Source organism: Pinus tabuliformis, chromosome 5_2 (genome assembly GCF_031772625.1).
Source record: "Pinus tabuliformis cultivar Carrire ecotype Pingquan chromosome 5_2, CPIR1, whole genome shotgun sequence".
In the NCBI taxonomy this organism is placed as follows: Eukaryota; Viridiplantae; Streptophyta; class Pinopsida; order Pinales; family Pinaceae; genus Pinus; species Pinus tabuliformis.
The window spans coordinates 706,163,078-706,187,260 of NC_142306.1; the positions used below are offsets into that span (position 1 = coordinate 706,163,078).

General features: G+C 36.8%; 1 protein-coding gene across 2 annotated transcripts in view; it reads left to right on the forward strand.

The window, feature by feature from the left end:
- Positions 1 to 24,183, forward strand: part of LOC149161110 (bifunctional monothiol glutaredoxin-S16, chloroplastic-like) — a 55,638-nt gene that overhangs the window by 26,704 nt on the left and 4,751 nt on the right. The window contains exon 2 of one of the 2 annotated variants that reach the window (XM_089436881.1): positions 10,086 to 10,866. The exons of the other annotated variant lie outside the window; for it this stretch is intronic. Within the exon in view, the coding sequence (XP_089293007.1) occupies positions 10,086 to 10,592 (507 nt within the window). The 3' untranslated portion in view covers positions 10,593 to 10,866. Of the gene's footprint in view, positions 1 to 10,085; positions 10,867 to 24,183 lie in introns of those variants that run through there. 2 annotated transcript variants of the gene reach the window in all.

A 24,183-nucleotide genomic window follows, 5' to 3' on the forward strand; every position in this document is an offset into this window, starting at 1 on the left:
AAGGGGCTGCTGGGTGTCGATTGAAGACATATCCAGGAGAACTTTTCTCCTATAGGGGTCACCCAGTGGTGGTGGGTAACAAGTCCCGTTCTTCCTCTTCGCCACCCACTCTGCTGGGGGTTATAAGGCACTATGTACTCCCTCCTGATACTCTCATTTTTGCATAACTCCTTCAGCTCCTTGGAGGTATACTCGCCCCCATTGTCTGCCCTCAAGACCTTGATCTTCTTCCCCGTTTGGTTCTCCACAAGAGCCTTAAACTCTTTGAACTTCTTGAAGACCTGATCCTTGGTCTTCAGAAAGAATATCCAGGTCTTCTTGGAGTAGTCATCAATGAAACTCACATAGTACTTGTATCCACTCAATGATACGTGAGACATAGGACCACCACACACATCAAATTATATCAACTCTAGAGTACCTACTGCCCTGCTGCTTGGGTAATGTGTCTTAGTGTACTTTACCAAAGCACACCCCTTGCACACATCATGATGCTCAGTGCTGAACTCAAGTAAACCAGTAACAATCTCCCTCAACATCTTGAATGCTCCATGATGCAAGTGGGCCATCCTCCTGTGACATATCTCGCACAACTCGCTGTTGCTGGTCTACGCCACTAATGCTCTGGTAGGCTGAAACATAAACCTGTAAAGCATCCCACTATGGACTCTAATCACTCTAGCAAAAGTGATACTGGATCCTCTGGGATATATAAGCACCTGTCCTCCTTAGAACACCACTACATACCCTGTCCTCAATACTGGAGACTGAAATCAAGTTCTTCTTCAACCCTGGAACATAAAGAACATTTGTCACTTTATAAGGAGGTGATGACTCCCTCTGAAAGGATACTGTCCCCACTGGAGTTATCTCCAAGCACAAATTCCAAGTCAATATCATCCTTTGTGAGACTCGTGAAGTGCTTGCTCACTCCAGTGATATGGCAGGAAGCTTTACTATCAACAAACCAAACACTGGGAGATGTGACACTAGTGGCAAGACTCACCACTAAAGCAAACACAATGTCAAACTTGGTGGAAAAATTATCCACCTTTGTCGAAGCTGCAATGCCCTTCTTCTAACCCTTCTTGTTGGGACACTGAAAGGCATAGTGACCCATCTTGTTACAAGCAAAGCATCTCACTTTGCTCATGTCCTTCTCTTTGGCCTTTTGCTTCCCCTTCTGCTGCTTGGCCCCACTAGAAGACCCCTTCTTGGCCTTCTTCTTGCCCTTAGCTACGAGGGAAACATTCTCCTCCTCATCTACCCCACCATGCTAGCTGCCACTCTTGGCATTCCTCCTGGATGAAATCATCCCACATCCTCCTCCAATTAGGAAAATGCTCTTTGGCAACAATGCCATCTATGAATCCATCCCATTGCTTGGGAAAACCATCCAATGCCGTCCTGACCAACTGGTCCTCAGGGATAACCTCTCCCACTGCAGCCAACTCATCTCTCACTTGTGTGATCTTGGTGAGGTATGAGGTCACCGTGTCAGTCTTGGTCATCTTGGTGTTTCTTAACTTCTGACGCAACACCATTTTCCTATTCTCATTGGAGCTCTGGTGAAGTGTGACTAGGGAATCCCACATCTCATGGGAAAACTTCTTCCCTGTCACATGAGGGAATAGATGGTCTTTAATAGCATTGAGAATGATTCTCCTTGCCTTCACATTCTGCTTGTTGAAGTCTGCCAACTGAACTGGATCAGTGGGAGGTTGTACTGCATTCTCTACAATATCCCACACCTCAACTTCCTCAAGCAACAACATCATTCTCTCCTTCCATGGGCCAAAATTCTCAGCCCCACTCAGCCTATCTTCCACCCTCAAACAATAGCCATTTGACCTCCACAACCAACACAAATTCTTCAATCACTGAAGACTGTCAAACTCCTCCCTCTCAACCACTGTTCTCTGGTATATAAGGCAGGTTTTAGTTTACTGTTCACTGTTTTAGCAGAAGGTATGATTGTTGGTTTCTCTGCCTATCAGCTGAGGGTTCACTGCTGTAGGTTCATAGCTCTGATACCATGTAGAAAAATAAGGTTTCCTGTAGCCCTCCCAGTTTCAGTTTTCTTTGCATGAGTTTAATCATAATGCCCATAACCCGACATAAGGATGTTGATATATATAAACTGTTTGCTAATTTAAAGAGAAACAACACAGGCTACCTCTACTTTTTTTTACTTTTCAGCTGATAGGAAAATAGACAAGCATTCACACATAAAATTGAGATACTAGTCTTTGCCATTTGGTCAACTTTGACCTTGGAAAAACCTACTAGGGGAAAACGAGTCATAAGGAGGATTTTATTTTGCTTTTCTCAGAAAAATGTTTACAGCGTTACAAACACAACTAGGGTACTTATCTCTTTCCTTTTAATTTTCTGCCCAACTCCTTGAAAATCGAGCCACTAGATTAGCCTTGAACAACATGCCACTTGCCCAGAATTCTTCTCCAAAAATTCGGGCCACAATCCAGTATTTATTGTCCTCGATTTTCGTGCCTGTAGTCATCTCTTCTCAGCCTCGAACTGCATGTTCAACAACCTGCTGTAGTAGCCTAGTTTTCTGAGCCTCTAACCCGATTTCTCAGCCTTAGAATGCAGGCTTGTCGGACTTTCCTAAAGATGCCAAAACTCCTCGAAACTTGTGCACTCAACCCCTCTAATTCTGTGCTGAAGGTTGCTACCTTTCCTAGGTTTTCGTGCCAGCAATCTATGCCTTCTAGCCCATGGAATTTGTGCCAGTTTCCTCTTGGTGTAGGTCGATTTCCTCCTGCAAAACTCTCTGCTCTCACAACACTCTCTCCTTCTTCAACTCCTGTCCTCTCCACAAATGCACATGTAGAATGAAAAATGAGCTCAATCTTTTTCTCCCTTGTTCTCCCTTATAAGATAGGAGAACCCTAACCCTTTTGATCAAGGGTTGAGATTAGATCTCAGCCCTTTAGATCAATGGTGGAGATCTTTCCCTCACTTGACCCCCTTTTTCATGTGGCCCCCCTCATTAATGACTCCCTAGTGACTTTAATGTTATTTTTGTACCTTGTACTTTTTCTCCACATAAAGTCAACTTAAAAATATAAAGTGACTTTAATATTAAAAAGTACATAGTACATAGTACTTCATAAAGTGACTTTATAACATGACTTTAATTTAACTCATAAAGTCAATAGCTAAAAAGGTGTTATAAAGTGTTTTCCTAGGCAAAAAGGCAAATGCACTAGGAAACACCTCCTTGGTACCCTTTTTTCCAACATAGAATAGTGCCATACAATTGTATGGAATATGTGACAATGTTGTGCAACCATTGTTTAGTTCGTACAACAAGTTGTACAATAGAGAGTTGTTTATTTTTTTTCAGAAGTTGTAAGTTGTAACGCTCAAGTTTGGGGTGATTTTGGTAATCGTGCAGAGTTGTTTTTTGGGCAGCATGTGGAGGTTTCCTTGTGAGTTTCTCAAAGGAATGAAAAGTTGATTTGAAGGAGTAATTACCTTTGTGTGTGTGAAATTAATTTTTATGCTTCTATTATTAAGTTCTAGTTATTGTGTGATTGATGCTATGGTCTGAAATTTAATTTCAGCATTAATTAAATCCAACATTCTACTTGTTTGATTGAAATTGTAAGGACATTAGTCACCTAGGGCTTGAAATTTTTCAAAGTTTGAATAGATAACCTTCATCATTGATAAACTATAAAAGATAATATCAACTAAGAAATGAAACATAATGTCATATTCATGACCAAAGAGTTGCAATATGCAGTTAACAATTAAATGGTAGGTTCAATGTTCAAGTTCAAACTTAAATTGTCATATAATGTTTATAGAATAGACCATTAGAAAAGCAAAGTTCATTAAATTCTAGAAAATAGATCCCAAAACAAAAAAAGACAAGTAAATTTACTATCTACTAAGCTTATGTCTTGCCATGGGAAACTTCTAGTTCATTTTCCCATGATGGAGGAACAATAGGAGTAGGAGTAGGACAACCATACTCTACATGGCTTGCATGCAATGGTGGAGGTTGTGAAGTTAAAGCTGCTAGATCTAGAAACCTGCTAGTGTTGACAGTGTTGATAATATCGCCGATATTTGAAAATATTGCAATATTTTCAACAAAACGATATATCGCCAAGTAAATATAGCGATATTTTCAACAAAACGATATATTGCCGAGTAAATATCGTGATATTTTTTGTTTTGAAAATATCGCGATATTTTGAGAATCTCAGCTAAATATTACGATATTTTGAAAATCTCGGCTTAATATCGCCATATTTTGAAAATATCAGTTAAATATCATTATTGCTTTATATGTTTACAAATATGAAAAATATTGATTTTTTATGTTTGTTGTTATTTTATGATATTTTCATTGATATTGCCGATAAGATGTTTTCAGGACCCTCGCCGATATTTTGCCGATACCGATATTTTCAACATTCGTTGACAATGATGGTGGATGGGGGTGACAACTCTGTGGCATGATCACTATCATGAGTCCCATTAGCCAAAAGTTCAGCTACCAAGCTCTCTAAAGCTAAGGCTCCATCCTCCAAATTAGCCTCTTTTGGATTGTTTTCCCATGTCATATCTGTTTTATCATTCTTTGCTGCCTCACAATAATGGGTCAACAACCTCAATTTGTAGTGCACATAAACCATGCTTTCTGCCTGGTCTACATTCAAGCTAATTCTCTTCACGCTTTGTATGAGGATGTAGGTGCTGCAACACCTTTTTGCAGAAGAAGTGTTCGCAACCTGTGAAAACACCCTCATTGCCAATTTATGTAGATGTGTGGTTTAACAAAGGCTCCATGTTCTATTGATGCGCTTGCTCAATTAACTTCATACTTGAGAAGACTCCTCATCATCAAGGACCAACTTGTCTAATGCAAGCATATACCCACATTGTACCTCTGGATTTAGTGTATGGTTTTTTCCTAATCCCAACCCTAGGCATTGTTTGGGCCAACCAACATGGAGAATAATATATGTGTGTAAGGACATATGCTAAGGCATGGAGTGGTACATTTAGATTATCCCATCTTTTTGACACATGTTTATGAATATGATCATACAAGATTGCATCTCTCTGCTCATATGCCTCTCCAATCACTAGATAACCTATATTAGCAAATTGAATCATATTATAAATGGGCTTGGTGTACTACAGAACATACGTAACTTGTGCCTAAAACTAACATTAAAAGTGATCTCCTTGACCTCATGGAATTCATGTCTATTAGATGCGGATGCAATCTTGTCGTTTAAATACTACCATGAATCGCTTGAGACCATTTTTGGATTTGTTTTGTGCTTCCTCCTCTTCTATGATGTTTTTTAAAATTCTAGTCTTGTTTTTTGTCTATTTATTATTATTATTTTTTCTTTGTTGGTACTTTATCACAGGTTTTGACTCGTAATGTCTTACACTTCTTTCCATGACTTGGCTTAATTTGATAGAGATGCTTTCTGACATAGTTATATGAACCCATGTAAGTTGTGTCACAATCGGGGGATGTAAATTTGGTGGGTTTGCCCTCTTTCCCTCCCTTATGCCTTGTCACGTACTTCCAAGGGCATTGAACTCGCTTTGGATTTATTTCCATTATCATTGTAAGCTTCATCATCCCTTGCATCCCCTTCCATTTCTTCTTCCTCTCCATTGTATGGGCCACTTCCTACTTCTTCCTCCTCATCATTTGTTTTTAAGTTTTCCAACAACATAGTCAAAAACAAAACCATAATAATAAACCACGTATCCATTATGATTCTTGAGAATAACCTGCTGCCTACAATAGAATTGAGGGAGAAAAAAGAATGGGAAGGGGTAGGAGAAGATAGTATTGAACATAGAAAATATATAAGTTTACAACACATGGAAAAAAAGACAAGAATGGGCTTAGCGCCTGCCCTGTCAGCTCTATAATGGTGGTTGAATGTAACTATGTTAGCCTTTAATCTCCCTTCCAATCTCTCATTGATCTCCTTCTCAACAACTAGCAAGAAGTCCACTCCAAACCTTAGGAAGGATGAGGGAATGAGTGAAAAAGATTGATAGAATCAGAGCAAATGGAGTGAAGGAGTTTTTTAATCCATTAAGGAACCCTAGCCATGAGTGCTTTTCCTTTTTGAACCCTTGCTTTAGGCCCCATATGTTAAAAGCAAAAAGAAAATTAAAATAATTTGTTAAAGTCGTGACTTGTGAGAGTGTTCTTTCACCCTGCAGGAAGCACCTAGGGAGCAGTTTTAGTGGTTTTGGGAGCACCCTACAAGAATCTTGGAAGTGTTTCTCCTAGAGCGCTTAGTGAGATTTCCAAAATCGCGAGGACTGTGCTCTCTCAAAATGCTACCAAGTGGGATTTCTCAGAAGCACATTTTGGGAGAGAAGTAAGATTGGGGGGTAGTTGCTCCCATGCAGCTCCATTTGATGGTATCCGAGGGGAGCTTAGGTGCATAAATATTAGCAACACTCAGTATCTATCATCAATGCAAAGAGTCATCTAGTGAATCTTGGATTTGAAGATTATAGCCTCATTGGGTTCCAAGTTTTATGGGGCTAGTGTGCATTTAAATGGCTAAGTGTCCAATACCTTCCTTGTTAGTAGACGTTAGAATGGTAAAGTTGGGCCAAATGCAATTCAAGGATGATTGTAGCTTGAACCCAATGCACTTGACTTCTTGCAATCATAAGATTATAGAAACTTAGATCTGATTATAGATTTCTCTTTGCCCTTGCCATCAGGCCTCCACAAGGATTAGTAAGTCCTCTGACCTTCCAACAGTTCTACTGTCCTCAACAATCGAATCAGTGAGAGCCATATATCTGGGTGGTGCTTCAGCACTTCTGAGCAAGAAACTATCTAGGGTGTCTGTTGATCTTTTGGACTAACTTAATTCTCCTGTGAAGTATGATTTAGGATCCTTTTGAAATTTAAATCCTTTATAAGTTATTACTTTGAAGGGCTGCTGCTGGGGATCCCTCACCTAGTCGACTTCATTCTCCATTGGGGGGTCATTTCCCGGGAAGCTGGCACTGGTGGTGTATGTTGGGGAATCTGAGAAAGGGGAACAAAGGAGTTTTAGAGTTGAGGTCTGCTTCGCCTAGCTTGAGCATTTCCCCTTGCCCTCCTTTGATTCTTAGCATTCTTGCTATTATTCTTTTTTCACTGCTCTTCAATATATAACCAAAGGTGGTGAAGGTGGGTTTGGCCCTGGTTCTAGATTCTCACTCTTGAGAAGCCGACATACTTTGATATGGTGGAACCTATTTTGACATTTTAAGAAAACATTAGGTACATTTAGATAGACCATGTTCTGGGTGATGTACTCATAGCCACATTGAAGTGGAAGTTGGAACTTCATCTTTTAGATTCAGATACTTGGGTAATCCATTTTGATAAAAGGATCAAATAGCTTATTAAGGTCAGCTTAACCAGTTTGGCTTGTCGGACATATGTTAAGTCCCTTTTAATTCCGAGAGGTCAAACACCTTCTCTCTCTCTCTACACCCACCGGAGTTTGAACTTGGGTTGTTTGCATGGTGGCACCCTGTCCCATCCACTAAGCCAGAGCCTGACAAATAGAAGCTTTGACCCATGCATGTGACACAGTATGGTCTAACGATTTCCAAGGAAATAAATTTGTTCAAGTTGATCTTAAGATGTGAAAGATGTACTAATAGTAAATACACAGGTACTATAGGGAACTTTATCCAGACTAGGAATCCAAGGAGACAATACAGTTGACTGAAAAGACAGGTCCCATGTCAACAAATCACCAAAATGTTCCTACAAAACCTTGGTCCATGGGGAACAATCTGGTTGGCAGATGAGGTAGCCTCAAAGATAAAGTAGAAGAAACACTTTGATAGGATTTGGGTAGTCGTAATTCGCCAACCATACTCCTCCCAACTATCATGTGCCCATTTCCTGTGAACATCTTTTGGGTGATTTTACAAAGAAAATAAGCAATCAGTGTTTGGTTTCTAATTTCAAGGATTACTTGCTCCAGAACAGAGTGTGCTAAAATGGTATCAGGCTTTGGAGATTTACCTCCTTGTGTACCTTTGATATAAATTTTTTGGCTCACTTTCCCAATGGTACCATCTTGCTCGACCAGTCCCAAAATTCTAGGTAGAATATGATAGAGTTATCAGTAACTCTCCTTATCTTTCTCATAAAACCTAAAGAGCTTGCAGAAATCAAGCTGTAAGCATAGTTTTAAAAACTGGCCTGGTTTGAATTAGAATCGGTCAAACTGATTGATTGGATAGGTTTAGGGGTCAAACCAGCCACTAACTCAGGCTGGTGGATCGGTTTGGTGCAAAAGAGGTCCAAACCGGTTCGAACCAGCAGGTCCTGTCCTAAACCGGTCATATAGTAAAACATAACTTCTAAACCCTAAAGCCTAAATGGAAGACCTATGTCAACCCTAGCAAAGTTGACAATCAATGGTAATGTTAAATTCAAATGTCAACTTTTACTTAAATTTTTAACGTTACCATTAATTGTTTTAGGATGTTTGAGAGTGGTTCCGACTTTATCAGACTTCATATGGAGAAAGTAGAGTTTCATATCCCACTCAAAATTCAACGGACTGAACAATTTTTTTTTTTAGGAATTGTAGGATTGCAACATTTTCATTGAATTCTATCATGTATGAGGCTATGGAATTGACATTTAATCAAAAGCATGAAGTGTTTTATATACCTCGATGTTGGTGGTATTGATTGTTGAAATCCTTTGATGTTGGTGGTATTAATTGTTGAACTCCTTTGCTATGGCCTTAACAAAAATGTACCCTTCACTCAAACCAAAATAAATGGTTAAGCATGTTAAGCTTTTTCTACCATATTATAAGGATGAGGAGGAGAATAACCCTTCACTTGAACTAAAACCATTGGTTTGACATGTTAAGAAGCTTTTTCTAAAATATTACAAGGTTGAGGAATTCAAAGAGTCTAAAGACTCTAAGCCAGATGATGTTTGTGTAGCTCCTGCTGATGATCCCATTTCTAGTAGTGGTGATGAGTTTGATGAGTGATCATGTTGATCAGTGATTTGTAGTAGGTTAGTGGCCCACTAGCTTGTTGCATGGTTTTTGGACTCTAGAGGCAATTTAGAGCCTCATTTGTTATGTATTTTGTTGCTGATATATATTGCACTTGGTGCCATTTTGGTATATTCACCCTTACATGATATATAGGTGAGCAAACTTTGTATATTGCCTTTAATAGTTTGTAATCTTAAATATGATTTTTTCATTAAAAATTAATCATTTTATATGTTTTTAAAAAAAACCAGTTCATTGAATCCTGTTGGATCTGCTTTCAGTTCAAAACATGGTTTGATAGGTGGCCTGTTTGAATACCAGTTTTGGTTTTTAAAACTATGGCTGGAAGATCCATACAATTGCAAGGCAAGTAAATGCAAAATCATGCAAAGTAAATGTGAAGTAATCTAAGGACATTCTTACTTAATCACCTTTTCATTGCTCCCTGCTCTCCTCTTGCTCTATGAAGCTCTGCTACATATTCTTCAATTCCTATCAACTCCCATAATTAGACCTCTTGGATGTGTGAGGTCTAATAATCTTCTGTAGTTTAATGTCAGTGGATGGTTCTGAGGTAAATTTTCTGGAGTCATGCTACTTCAGTGGGTCACTGTGCAGCTGATGGATGTAGAGGATCTGAGGAATGTGTGTCACAGTCAGCGTGGGATCTCAGGCTGGGCTAATGTTGTACTTGTTTCTAATTTTATTCCCCTGAGTGCATTTTCTGCTTATTTCAATATTGGTCGTGCACAATGGATCAGACAATGTGACATATAAATAACTCTAATAAATCTGAAGGAATTGCTTTCATCAGGGTACCTGTTGGTAACCCAGTTCTTTGGTGTTTCACTTAACAAGTTTGTTATTAAGTTAAGTGAGTCTGCGTAGAATACAATGATTAGAATCTAAAAAGCTAATTTTTTGATGGAATTCTATGAGACTAAAAGCGGAACTTCTTTGATGTGAGAATATATCTAAATTTAAGCATGTTTGCCTCATCCAAAACCTGTCGCTTTACAGATTGCTCTTGTTGATGTACCTGATCGCACTGCTTTGACTGATGCATGGAAAGTTTGGATGGAGGAGCACATAAATGCTATAGGTAAGGTTCCTCCTGGAAATGAATCTGGTAACACCATATGGGTAAAGAAGAGACAGACCAAGCCTGATCTTCGTCTTACACCTGGTCGGCATGTGCAACTGACAGTGACTTTGGAACAATTGATTGACAAATTGGTAAAGGAGAATGAGATAGTAGTATTTATTAAAGGTTCAAGAACGGCCCCACAGTGTGGATTTTCTCACAAAGTTTTGACAATATTGAATGAACACAGGTTAGATTATGAATCGGTTAATATTCTAGATGAAGATTACAACCCTGGTTTGAGGGAAACATTAAAAGTCTACAGTAGTTGGCCTACATTCCCTCAAGTGTTTATAAAGGGAGAGTTTGTAGGGGGTGCTGATATTCTAACAGAGATGGCAGAGAAAGGGGAGCTCCAAGAATGCCTTAAGAGTAAGAAATAGGGAACTCAGATTTTCTTATAGAAGGGATGTAGGACAGAGGCAGATAAGTTGAGAATGATTATTATGGCTTACCTTTATTCAGCCAGCATGTTTAGCAATCATTTCTATTTTTCAAGATGCTAGAATTGAGTCCCTCGCTTCATTAGTTTGTCATTACTAGCGAATGAGTTTGACTGTTGACATTTTATTTGATTGTACGGGATTTACAAAAACATGTCACACAATCCTAAATAGACTGCGATTTTATGAATTTACACTTCGCATCTTTCAAGCACCTTTTGCTTTTTCTCACATATATACTGATACAGATTAGGTTTCTCTGTTGGTTTCAAACATGTAAGTAACCTTTTGATTCAGACTGTTGATATGGAAGTTGGAATTTGATTTATCATTCTGTGGAGTTTCTTTATTTTAACTAATAAGAAATTCGTGCATGGAATTGAATGAGCTGATTAAATAAATGGTCGTTGGTAATAAACTCTATCATACATAGAGATACTTGAGGAAAAATGACATAGAAACATAATTTATTTACAGGTACATATTATACTTGATAAAATTAAATCAATGTTTGCATCTTGTAAAGAGTTTGACAAGTAAACTCTCAAGAGTTGGCCGGGGTAAAGTGGTTGCCATCTTTTCCTTCCTTCAGGCCATGCATTTACCTTGTGCATGCCAGAAAGACTGGTTTGGCAATGAGAAACCCAGCCCAAAAATTAATCAATTGTGAGAATCGTAAGGCAGTACTACCTATTTCTTAAATCTGAGGATCCTAATACTTTCTGGCTTGAGTGCATTAACTTTTAAGCTTTGTTTCCAGGACCCTTGTGAATACAAGTGTCCAATACCTCAACAGAAGAATGAAGCGAAAGCTTAATTATTGACCTCAAAGGCAAAAGAGATGGTTTGACAGTGAAAGCAGTTATAGTGTAACTTTGCACTCCTAACTTTTGATAATTGATTAATACTGTCAACTTTGATCAGGAATGGGCGTTTTGGTTTATCTTATATATTCAGTCAGCTGTTTGGAGACCAATATTCACTGCTTAAAATTCCCATGAAGAATGGAGCCAAAGCACATATGATTGAGAGTCAAAGGAAGTAGCACGGATGAAATGGTTTTACATATATTGTTATAGACTTAATTGTGCATTTGGTGCTCATTTTTAAGTATCGATTCTTGTTGATTGTTGAATGATTTTTTTTGGTAACACTCTTCCCTGGATGAAATTTATATTTGTAATACCTTATAGCTATTGATCTTTGAAATTTCTAGGACATATTTGTTGATATGTATCCTGACTATAATCGTTATTGGAATGCAACCGAAACATATCCTTCTGTAACGAATAAAATATATAAATAATATAAATATAATGTAAAAGATAATAATCATAAATAATAGTTAAGTTAAGCTAATAATTAGGTTGAAGAGGCATGTCTAATAGGACATGACTCTTCATGAAGAGACGCTTGCGTGATATATAAGCAAGCCTCTTGTTCTCATTGTAAATCATTATCATCATCATTCTTATTCTTATTCACATATTTAATATAATATTTATATCCTTAATGGATAATTTGATATTCCAAGTCTTTTGGAGTAATTAATCTTAAGAAGGAACTTTGTTCGCTTCATGTGGTATCAGAGCCACGTTGGCTGATCACCAGGCCTTTGGCTATCAACCTATCATCAACTTCGTTGCTGTCATAATTGAAGCGTTTCGCTACATATTGGGAGATTCTCCATTTTTTAGGTCTTTGGCCATTATTTAAAAAAAATAATAAAGAATAAATAAGAAGGGTATATAAAAAGAAAAGAGGAAAGGAAATAATATATTCTGAACAAACAAACAAAAAAATTGAAAAAAAAAATATATATATATATATATATATATAAAGGGTTTTACATTATTGATAAAAGTGCATAATAAATATACGCGGGAATCTTTTGAAGTATATTTAAAAAATTTTACGTGGAGAAGCCTGTGGTTTTAGAAACCAATGGTAATTGCCTGTGGTTTTAGAAACCAGCGGTAAGTTTTACATTTTACGTGGAGAACATTAACCGAGGTTTTAGAAACAATTGCCCATGGTATTTTAGAAACCAATGGTAATTGCCCGTGGTTTTAGAAACCAGTAGTAAGTTTTACATTTTACATTTTACGTGGAGAACATTAACCGAGGTTTTAGAAACAACCCATGGTAATTGCCCATGGTATTTTAAAAGTGAAAGATATTTTGATAAGCATTGGAGAAAAAAGGTGTGATCTAAATAATTTTAATCGTTCAAATCTAAAGATTGTGACCGTACTAAGAGTCACGTCTCATCCAAATTAGTTCACGTCTCATCCAAATTAGTCACGACTCATCCAAATTTTCGAAAAAAAAAAATATTATTATAATTATAAAAAAAAATACTATATAAGCCTTATATAGTTACATATGAAAGGAAAAGTGGGTGCCAAAAAAGTATATATAAATTTTATATAATTATAATTTTATAATATATATAAATTAAAAGTATATAATATATATAATTTATAATTATATATATTAAAAAAAAATTATTATTATATAAAATTTTTATTAAAAGAGTGAACAAAAGAAGAAGAAGAAGAAGAGAATATTGGAAATATATATATATATATATAAAGGGAGATAAAATAAGTTTAAAAAATAAAAAAATAAAATAAAAAATATTTCCATACAAAGTTAAAATGATGAAGGAAGAAAGGTTTTCCTATAATGGTCTTTCAATTACAGATCATAGAGTAATTACACTAAAAGGAAATATCCAAGGAAGAGAAGTTAATGTCGCCATCAACCCAAGCAATGATAAAAATTATATCAACATCAACTTGGCAAATCAACTATTAATTCCAGAGCTAAGCATTAGTGTAAAGAAAAATATTTTTGACCAAAACAAGTATAAAATTAGTGATCTACAAGTGACAATAGGTCATTATGACTACATATCTCAATTTCATGTTGTAAGGACAGATATAAACACTGACATCATACTCGGTCAACCCTGGTTTAAGGATCTGGGTACATTCATGTTAAACATAAAGAAACAAGTTTTGACGTTTCCTTATAAAGGGAAGATGGTCATGTTTCGAGACATAACAAGTAAATCAAAATCAATAAAATCTTCATTAGAAGACCTTAAGGATATCTCAGATTTGATGTTTCAAGATAACAAAAAAACTATATCAAAGAAGCAAAAAGAGCTTGAAGAAGTCATCTGCAGCAGAGACACAGAAATTTCGAGCCTAAGAGGTCACCAGGAAAAGCTACTCGAACAAGTCAAGAAGACTAAAGTCTCAAAGAAGGAACTCAAGGAGCACTTATCAGAACAAGAAGAGGAAACTTTGCGTTTAAAGAACCTTAGTAAAAATTTATTAGAACAAATCAAAGATCTAAAAGATGAAAATTTTAAAATTCAAAACACTGAAAATAAGGTTGATAAATCAGAAATCAAAGAACTTTTACGACTGAAAAACCATAATCAAAGTCTACTCACTCAAATTAAGAAGCTTAAGGATGATAAGAAAGCATTAAAAGATAAGTTGGAACAATTCACTCAAGAAGAAGCATCGGAATCTCCAGTCGTAGCAGTCCAAGTTGAAAGTAAGGGAACGAATACCGATCCAGTGAATATGACTTTTCAAGAAGACAAGCTAGTTGAAGAAACGACACACGTAGATGTTGCAGTTCAGACAATGGACATCCCAGGTGAATGTTCCATAACCAATTCAACAACATCTTCGCCAGAAGAAAATCTAAAAACTCCATATCGACATCCGAATCACGAGAGTAGACCAATCAACCATGCTACGTATCGGTACCATTCAGACCAGAAACAACAAATTGATGTTTCAGAGAATAATGACGTAAAATCAATCCAGTCTTATGCTAACAAGTCGTCACAAAATTCTAGTGATCAGAATGCTATACAGAAGATTAATCTGGGATGGTCTGATCCCTTCTCGGTGCGACAATTTTGTTTGTCACTGAGAAGATCATATCAACTTGTATCGACGAGGATGACTATTCCAAAACAGAAAGACTTTCAAAGCCGAAAAAGAAATCAAGCTTTTTTCATCGACAAGCTTTGAGGACAAAGCTTTTTGAGGAAGGAGGCAATGTAACGAATAAAATATATAAATAATATAAATATAATGTAAAAGATAATAATCATAAATAATAGTTAAGTTAAGCTAATAATTAGGTTGAAGAGGCATGTCTAATAGGACATGACTCTTCATGAAGAGACGCTTGCGTGATATATAAGCAAGCCTCTTGTTCTCATTGTAAATCATTATCATAATCATTCTTATTCTTATTCACATATTTAATATAATATTTATATCCTTAATGAATAATTTGATATTCCAAGTCATTTGGAGTAATTAATCTTAAGAAGGAACTTTGTTCGCTTCACCTTCGCATCTCTGGCACCTTCCCAACAAGTTATTTATGCCCTGCGAAACAATTCCTAACATAAGCTTCAATTCCAAAATAGACACGTGAAGGCCAAAACTACACAAGAAGACCAACCGTGTTGTCTATCTAAAGTATGTTCTGGCCTAGCACAGAAAAATATAAAAATCCCTAACTTTTGTCTAAATATTTGGACTGAAACAATATTTGGCATTATCTTCCACAATATAGAGGAATATCCGAATAGGAGGATCAACCTAAGGAGTTGTAGGATAGAAATGCCATACACAATTATCAATATCAATCTTATCCCTTTTAGTCTTTTGTTTAGGTCTACTTTGTTGCAGTGAAAGGCGCTTACTATAGCCCAATTGAAGGAGATGTGTAATTCCTTTTATGTTCAACATGGAGTTGACATATGGCATTTGAAAAAGTTATCAAGAACAAGAAATTAGTTCAATGTGGACCTTAAATAAAATATTTCAATGTCCACCTTAAGTGAAATTTATATGTACTTTATATATAGAGAATATTTGAAAGTAAAAAAAATCTTACTGATGTACTTTTTACATCCCAATCTGAGAGAGATGCGTGATTCCTTCACCGTGCAAGATGGAGTTGATGTTTGTCATTTCAAATATATATATATATATATATATATATGTATATAACAAAAAAGTAAAAATAGAAAATATTTCTTATTACTAATAAATGAAATATTTAATTCAATATCAACTATATGTATGTATATGTGTGGAAAGTAAAAAAAATGTTATTACACAATAGGTGCTTTTGAATACATGGGTGTTTAATATGGAGTTGATGCCTAACATTTAAAAAGAAATATTTAAATGTGAGCCATAAAAAAATATTTCAATATCAATTATATATAATATAAAAAGAGAGCCCCAAAGGTTAGCTCAATTGGTCAAGGTCCCATTGCTAAAGGTCCCATTGCTAAAAGGACCTTGCCATTCGGAGGTCGTGGGTTCAATTCTCCTCGACGCTCTCGGGGTTAGGCTTGGATTAGTTTGGCCAGGGGGTGCGGTCCCTTCGGGTGGACCTACCTTGCTTTTCCACGAAGAAAAAAAAATATAAAAAAAACAATAAGTAAAAAAATTATCATTACACTGATAAGTGTTTTTCACATCCCAGTATTGAGGGAGATGTATAAGTGAATACATGTGTTTTATATATAAATTTTGGACATGGAAATATTGTATTTGAAATACTTTTTTTTGTTATATATATATATATATATACACCATGTATTTAGTTATACATCCTATATATAAGTATTGCAAGTAAAAATTTCTTACAGTTAATACATTTCAATTGCATGCTATTCAATATGAGGGAGATCTGTAAGTCCTTCCATGCCCAACATGGAATTGACATGTGGTGTGTGTATATATATATATAGATCAGACTTTAATACATGTTCTTTCTATGCTCAACATGAAGTTGACACATGGTGCACCCATACAGACAGAGACTAGTGTAGATCCATCTTAACTCCAGATCTATCATGTGTCAATAGGGATCAAATCGCTTGAGGTGCAAACCTCTTTTTAGAATGTAAAAGTTGAGAAAAAGTTTTGCACTTAAAGTGATTTGATCCCTCTCAAAACTTGTTAGATCTAGAGTTAAGATAGATATACCCTGGTGTACCTGCTCTCATGACATCTAATGCTAGGGCTTCTTTTTTTAATTTGGTAGCATTGTTGAATAACCACGGTTCCCCTAAGAACATCATTGTTACAGTTAATACATTTCAATTGCATGCTATTCAATATGAGGGAGATCTGTAAGTCCTTCCATGCCCAACATGGAATTGACATGTGGTGTGTGTATATATATATATAGATCAGACTTTAATACATGTTCTTTCTATGCTCAACATGAAGTTGACACATGGTGCACCCATACAGACAGAGACTAGTGTAGATCCATCTTAACTCCAGATCTATCATGTGTCAATAGGGATCAAATCGCTTGAGGTGCAAACCTCTTTTTAGAATGTAAAAGTTGAGAAAAAGTTTTGCACTTAAAGTGATTTGATCCCTCTCAAAACTTGTTAGATCTAGAGTTAAGATAGATATACCCTGGTGTACCTGCTCTCATGACATCTAATGCTAGGGCTTCTTTTTTTAATTTGGTAGCATTGTTGAATAACCACGGTTCCCCTAAGAACATCATTGTTGATTCTCAAGTTCTCTGAATATGTTGAGGGATGAGAAACTTTGTTGTTGGTGTGATGGGGATATCAAATTATTCAATCAATTTCTTTTACATTCGGGCTTCTGAAAATAATAGATTCTAGACTCTGGAGCTATGAATTATGGCCCACAAGTCTTCTTCTATTTTCAATCTCTTAAGATTTAATGTTTTGTTGTTCATGTGACATGTACTGAAGTATTGATTGCATATATTTATCTAATTTGAGATTTGTACAATTTGAGATTTATCTAATAGGAGATTTGGAATTACTTTGAGGCTTACGAGGTCTCTCATCCTATGGCAGGTGAAAAATACAATTTCTGGCAAGCTGGAAATTATTTTTTCTGAATTTGGGTGAAAACCCCCCTCTTGAGAAAATCACCCAAAAATTCTAAACCTAAAATAAATTACAGTTGGAATATATATATAAAGAGAGTTACTAGAGAAATTTTTGAACTGTGACTTGAAAAAGTGCTATAATCCTTGTCTTTGTTGCAGATCTGGTATGCTACAGTCACTCAATTCCTAGATCTGCAATCACTTTGACTAAAATAAAGAAAATTTTACCTATTCAGAATTGATTTGAACCTGAAAAGATGAGGATCCTTTGGATATGTTTCAGATCTATTGCAATCAAAACCTTGCCTAGACTTTCGAACCAGCAAGTTAGATTAAGAATAAACTTGAAATCCCTGGAGCGAATCTAAGATTTAAGCATTCAATTTGGCACAAAATGAGCATTAGAACAAATACTTGAGGAACATAATACTGAACTCACTGAGAGTCAATTTTGAAACCAGTGTTAACTAAACAGAGCTATACTAAATGCACATTGTCAAGTCCTTAAAGGAAGGCGTTAAGATCTAATATAACATTGATTTGGTGGTAAAATGCTTTAGATCACACAATAATCAAAACAACTTCTAAATATTATGCCATTTATGAATATTTAGCATTTGAAATATGGCAAGTTTTATCCATACATGATGGCAATTTACAAAATTGTTAAGTGATTTTCCTCATGTGTCATACCAGTACTTCATTAACCAGATTTATCATTCAATGTGGATATGTCTTAGGTGAATTCAGATTTAGGATCTACCATTCCACAAAATATAGCTTGGTTTGTTTATCGTATACAACAAGAAAGAAACTTTACATCCAACTTTAAAGTGCAGTTCTTGACTAGAGCCAATTAAGAACTGTGACCTGCATTAGAATCCAAGTTTGATGCAAGATAAATCATTGGTTTAGATCAAAACTTGAAAGGTGCAACCTAGATCTGAAAATAAAACTAATGAAAACCCTTGGTTGCTTGCAAACAAAAAATTAAAAGGGATAAATTAAATGAGACAACAAGAAAAGAAAAGAGAAAACTAGTGCTTACCATTGGGATATGGAGTCTAAACTATTCCTGAGTAGTTGTCCTCTCAACTTTCGTGTTTGAAGTCTCCAAATATCTTGGAAGATTTCTTGGTGAGCATCAAGCTAAGCAATTTGAAGTATGCAATAATCACAAGGAGGTCAATTGGATTTAGCCTAAGTATTGCAAATTTTAAAAGTTTAAACATAAACCTAAGTAAGGAGGGAAAACCCTAAGATATTCACCTCCAATATCATAGATCTAGCCTTAAATTTAACAAAGAAATGAAATGGAAACAATTCATAACTCACTTGCATTGCTTGCTTTGCAATAGCTCCTTTCTCGACGAATCTTGCAATACCAAACCCTCCCAAAATCACACTAGAACACTCACGCAAGGAAATAGAAAAGATTAACACTCAATATTGAGCGAATAAGTTTCTCCAATCAATTTCCAACCATGAGAAATTAGGGAGGAACCCTCCTTATATAGATAAGGTGCTCCCTAAAGTTTAAACCATACAATGAATACTATGGGCTAAAACAAAACTATGTGCTCAAAACAATACCATGAGCTCAATACCATGTTATCAAGTAAAACCATGGGAAAACACCATAGGTAGTTATAAATCTTTTTCAGTCATAGGGGTGGCCTCCTCAAACAAGGGGTCAATACAATGTAAGAGGTCAAAACCATGACAAAAACCTTTGAGATCCCTTCTAGAAGTTTCACATGTGTGAGCTAAAGAAGGAAAGTGAAATGCACCCTTCTAGAAGGCTTCATAAGCTTCACACGTGAGTAAACAAGCGAGAATTTAGTGTGCCCTTCTAGAAGGCTCTAGATATCTCACTCATGAGTTAGGAGAGAGAAATGTGCATAGGAAGTGTTCATACACGTGCCAAGTAAAAACCATCTCCAAAAGCCTAGAAATGACTCGTGTGAAAGAGAGGTCCAAAAGGGGTGCACTTCTCATGTAGGCTAGGATATCAAGTAGTGACCACCATGATGAGCCAATACGTGCTCCATATGCCACAAAGTGTACAAGTGATGATGTGGACACCTCTTGATGATGTTAATGCATTGTCACATATCCCTAGGCATTGACACATATCCCAATGCAGTGTTGTGGATCCTAGTGTATACAAATATGTTTGTTTGCTGGTACATGGATCTTAATGGAGGTACATGGATCTTGAGGCTTAGTGTACAAAACCGACTGTGGGGCGCCCAACTATAATAGTGAATCAAGTCTCAACACAAGTCATTAGGAAATGTACAATAAGTAATCTCTTTTAACAACATCATAGTATAAGTTAACTTTATAAAATGCCTAGGCTTACCACTATAGTATAGCCTTACCCTTATTACATTTGCCAATTCCTAAGTCAAGAAGTATTTCCTAAGTCACTTGGTTAGAACTAGGTAAAATAATGAAATAACTTATGGGAAAGGGGAAAGGGGCTTCATGTATTGACTTTCAAAGTCACATCTGATGATGTTAAAATTCCTCTAACCGGTCCAACTAGCTTTCTAGAGATAGGAATCTTTATTTTGTGTAGGCAAATCTTTTTTAAGAGGGAGATTTAGTTAGATTTACAACCTTGTCACGTCACTTATGACCCTTTTTTGTAATTTTCCTTGGTTTCTTAGTCATTTTCTTTAGATATGCATTTTTTTAGCATAGGACTTGGGGATTAAGTCTTTTTAATGAGTGTTGAAGTTTCTAAGTTTACTTAGTTAGAAACCCTCCATGCACGTTATCTGATTTATTCCTACCTACTTGTTATTTTCCTTAACAAGCTATTTACAATATAAATACTAAAAATAAACGCTAGTGCATGCTCACCATATTACAGACCAGCAACTAAAAGAAACAAAAACAAACACACCATATGGCACCATTATTTTTGGACTAATGTCCCCGGAAAAACCTAATGTGGGAAAACGGTGCAGCTATCTGAGGGTTTTCTTATTAAGCAATATCAGAGTACAATCTGGGTGCTGAAACTAGCCTACCCAACAGAGAATTTCCTTGGCAGTAATACCTCTCAGTTTCTGACAAATCTCCTAGCTGAAACCCCTGATAATCTTTCCAGCAGCTACTCAACACCAATCTGCCCTAGAAACCCCAGCGTCAGCCTCTCTCTGGACTGCGTCAGCCCCTCTCTGTCTCACGCTGGCCCTGCGTCACCCCGGATGGGTCTGCGTCAGCCCTGGGAGGCCCTGCGTCAACTCTCTGGCCCTCTGCGTCAGCAACGCTGGCCTCTCTGAGGCTCTGCGCAACTCTCGGCTACCTCTGCGTGGCCCTGCATGAGCCCTGGCTGGCTCTGCGTCACTCTCCTTGGCTACTGCGCTGCTCACCCGACACTATCTCTACCTCTCTGTTTCTCTGTACTCAAATGCCCCTCAGCTGCATCTCCCGAGCACTAATTTTATCTCTCTTAGCAAACCCCGCTTTAGAGAATAGAATGACTGATCACTCTGGTGTGTTCTCCAAGTGACCCTAAAGCCTCCTCTTATACTTTTCTCGTTGACATATCAACAGCCGAGATTAAGTCCCTAATCAACGACTAAGATTAGATCTAGTTTGATCCATGTCTTTTGGACCATTCTAACATAGTTTCATATTAATCCACATTAATATTTTAATTTCCCTACGTTTAGACTTAGGGACTCCATTAAAAATATTAATTATTTTAATATCTCCTGAACTGTTTAGAATCTGCCCAAACCCTTTCTGGGTATTGGAGATCTCATGTGCCCCAACCTCTCCACCGAATTTCGTGGCTAGAGCACATCCGATGCTACCCCAAATCAACAATGAGGTGGTATATCTCTAGCTTCATGATTTTTTCGTTCTTTACTTTAATGCTTTTCTTCTCTAGCCATTTTGGGCTTTATTTGTCTTTGGCTTACATTGCTATTCAATTTGCTTGATTAAACCTTGCTAGATGACATGTGATAAGTCCAAACATGACTGGAATTAATATCTTTTTATGAAATGAGATGGGAGTGAAAGGGAACGATGGAAGGTGTTAAGTATGGTTAGGATATGAAGTACACTAACCCAACGAGATCTTCGGTAGTACAACTTTTCCTAAGTCTTGACGACAATTATCTAAGGATAATTATGCCCCTCCACAATAAAATGTGACAAACTAATAAAATCTTTATTGTTAAGACGTGCTATTAGATCATAACCAAAATTTGTTCATTCACAATTTAATAGAGAAACCATCGTCACCATGTGTAAAAAGAACGCCCACACAAGAGAGCGTAGCATATCAATTGGAATAATGATCATGCATGGGGTATCATCTTTGAGTGCTTATAACATTTGAGGGCTAAGGTATACGGGCTGATATACCATGGCAAAGTCCATTTGAAAGAGCTCCTGAGTGATGTGAGACATAGATCATTATACATCTAATGGAATAAGTGGAAGAGCACAATTGAATTAGAAGAACATGAGTTGGAAAGCTTGTCAAACCAACATCACCACACCCAAATGAGTGTCTCTAGAAGTTGTTATCTTGTAGGGGAAACATGGAGTATGATGTCTTTTGAGCCATATTTTAACTTTTCAGTTGCACATGTATCATTGATTATCATTTATTTGACATCCCAACTCTTGGCTTCGATGAGTGGCATTTTACTTGTACAATTATCCTAGATAAGCAATTCCCTTGTTATAGTGTATCTTTTGACTACTATGTGGATGTTGAGGTGTCCCAGTGAGGGTGTTCCACTTGTTCATCTATTCTTGTTGCTCCCTAGAGTGCTCTACCTTGGAGTTGGTACCTCCTTTGTTTGTTGTTGGAGCATCTTGGTTGGAGGTGGTCTATTGTTGTCATTGGTGGATTCTTCATCCTGTTTCATGGCTTTCTTATTGAAGCACTCCCCCCATTTACGCATTTTTCTACGTGGTTAGCCCTCCAAAGTCCAATGGCTATATTGGTGCACTTTTCATGATGCTTTGGCGTGATTAAGGAATGCCCCAGTGTATGGGGTATTCATAGTCTTAGGATGGTATTGTTGAGATTGTTGGCTCATTGTGTCATGGAGCATTTGTTTGAATCATCACCTCTTAGCATATTTATGCATGAGGCCTAAGCATGAGGCCTAACTACTTTGCACAATTTACTCGGTCGCTTATTTGTTTTGCCTATGGTTTTGGAGAGGAATTGATGAGTTTGGCACATGGTTTTGATTAGTTTATGCTTGTCTTTGAGGGCGTGCCATAATTCGGGTTTATTATACTAGGTTGCACCTCTTTTTGGGCACATGTTTTGAGGTGTAGCACCCTTATGCCCGCTATGCTAGAGAGTCTACCTCATTTCATGTATTTGGGAGTTTGGCAGTGAGTTTAATGCACATGGATCTATCTCTTGGGCACATTATTTGAAGTCATTTTTGGTCCTTGGAGGATGTTATAATAGCTCCATGGTATTTCTTGCACATATTCATATGCTTTCTCTTGATGGATGAGCTTGACAATCCCTTGGAGGAAATGCCCTAGCTATTTTGGGCATGTTGTTAGTCTTCTGATGAGGTTAACTTTCTAATCGACGAAGTGCTCCTTCATTTATTGATCTATTGCACATTTCTTGATGATTCTTGAGGAGTGCTCATTGAGAAGATGTCACACATGGCATTTGGGACATATTTATGTGGTCAAGTTAGCATAATCAAACAAGATGCTTTGCGTTTGAGAGGACAAGTGACATCCCCACTACACTGCCCTTCTATTCATATTTTTTGAAATCAACCGTTTTGAATCGGTAGTTGGTCAAACCGACCGATCAAATAGGGTTGGGTAATGAACTGGTAAAAAAACCCAGTTGGAGGTTTAGTTTGTACCGGTTAGGTACCCAACTGGCCGGTCTAGTACCTAACAGGTACAAAGTTACAAACTGGCCCTAATCGGCTGGTTTGATCTCAAATGCGTGTGGGGATTCAAGGGCCCACAATGGTTGTTTTTCAGGTGGTTTTGTAGGAAACTAGGGGATGTTTTCCTCCCAAAACAACCTTGTTGGGCTATAAAACCAACCCTCCCCTTCCTAAACCCTAAACCTAAACAAAAATCCTAACTCAACCTTAGCAATGCTGGCAATCAATGGTAGTGTTAAATTCTTAAAGTAAAAGGATAAAAAGGAAAGATAAAGGAAATGTCAACAGATAAAGGAAATGTTAACTTTTATTGACTTTTTTCACATTACCATTAAAATTTAATTGTTTTAGGATGTTTGGGAGTGGTTCCAATCTTATCAGACTTCATATGGAGAAAGTAGAATTTCATATCCCACTGAAAATTCAATATACTTGACAATTTTAAGGATTTTAGGATTGGTAGGAATCTAGGATTGCAACAATTTTCATTGAATTCTTTCATGTACTAGCGTATAAGATTGGTATTTAATCAAGAGCATGAAGCTCTTTATGTGCCTTGATATCGGTGGTATTGATCGTTGAACTGATCTGATTTTGGTGGTATTGATTGTTGAACTTCTCTGTGACGACCTTAAAAAAATGTACCCCACTCAAACCAAAATAATTGGTTC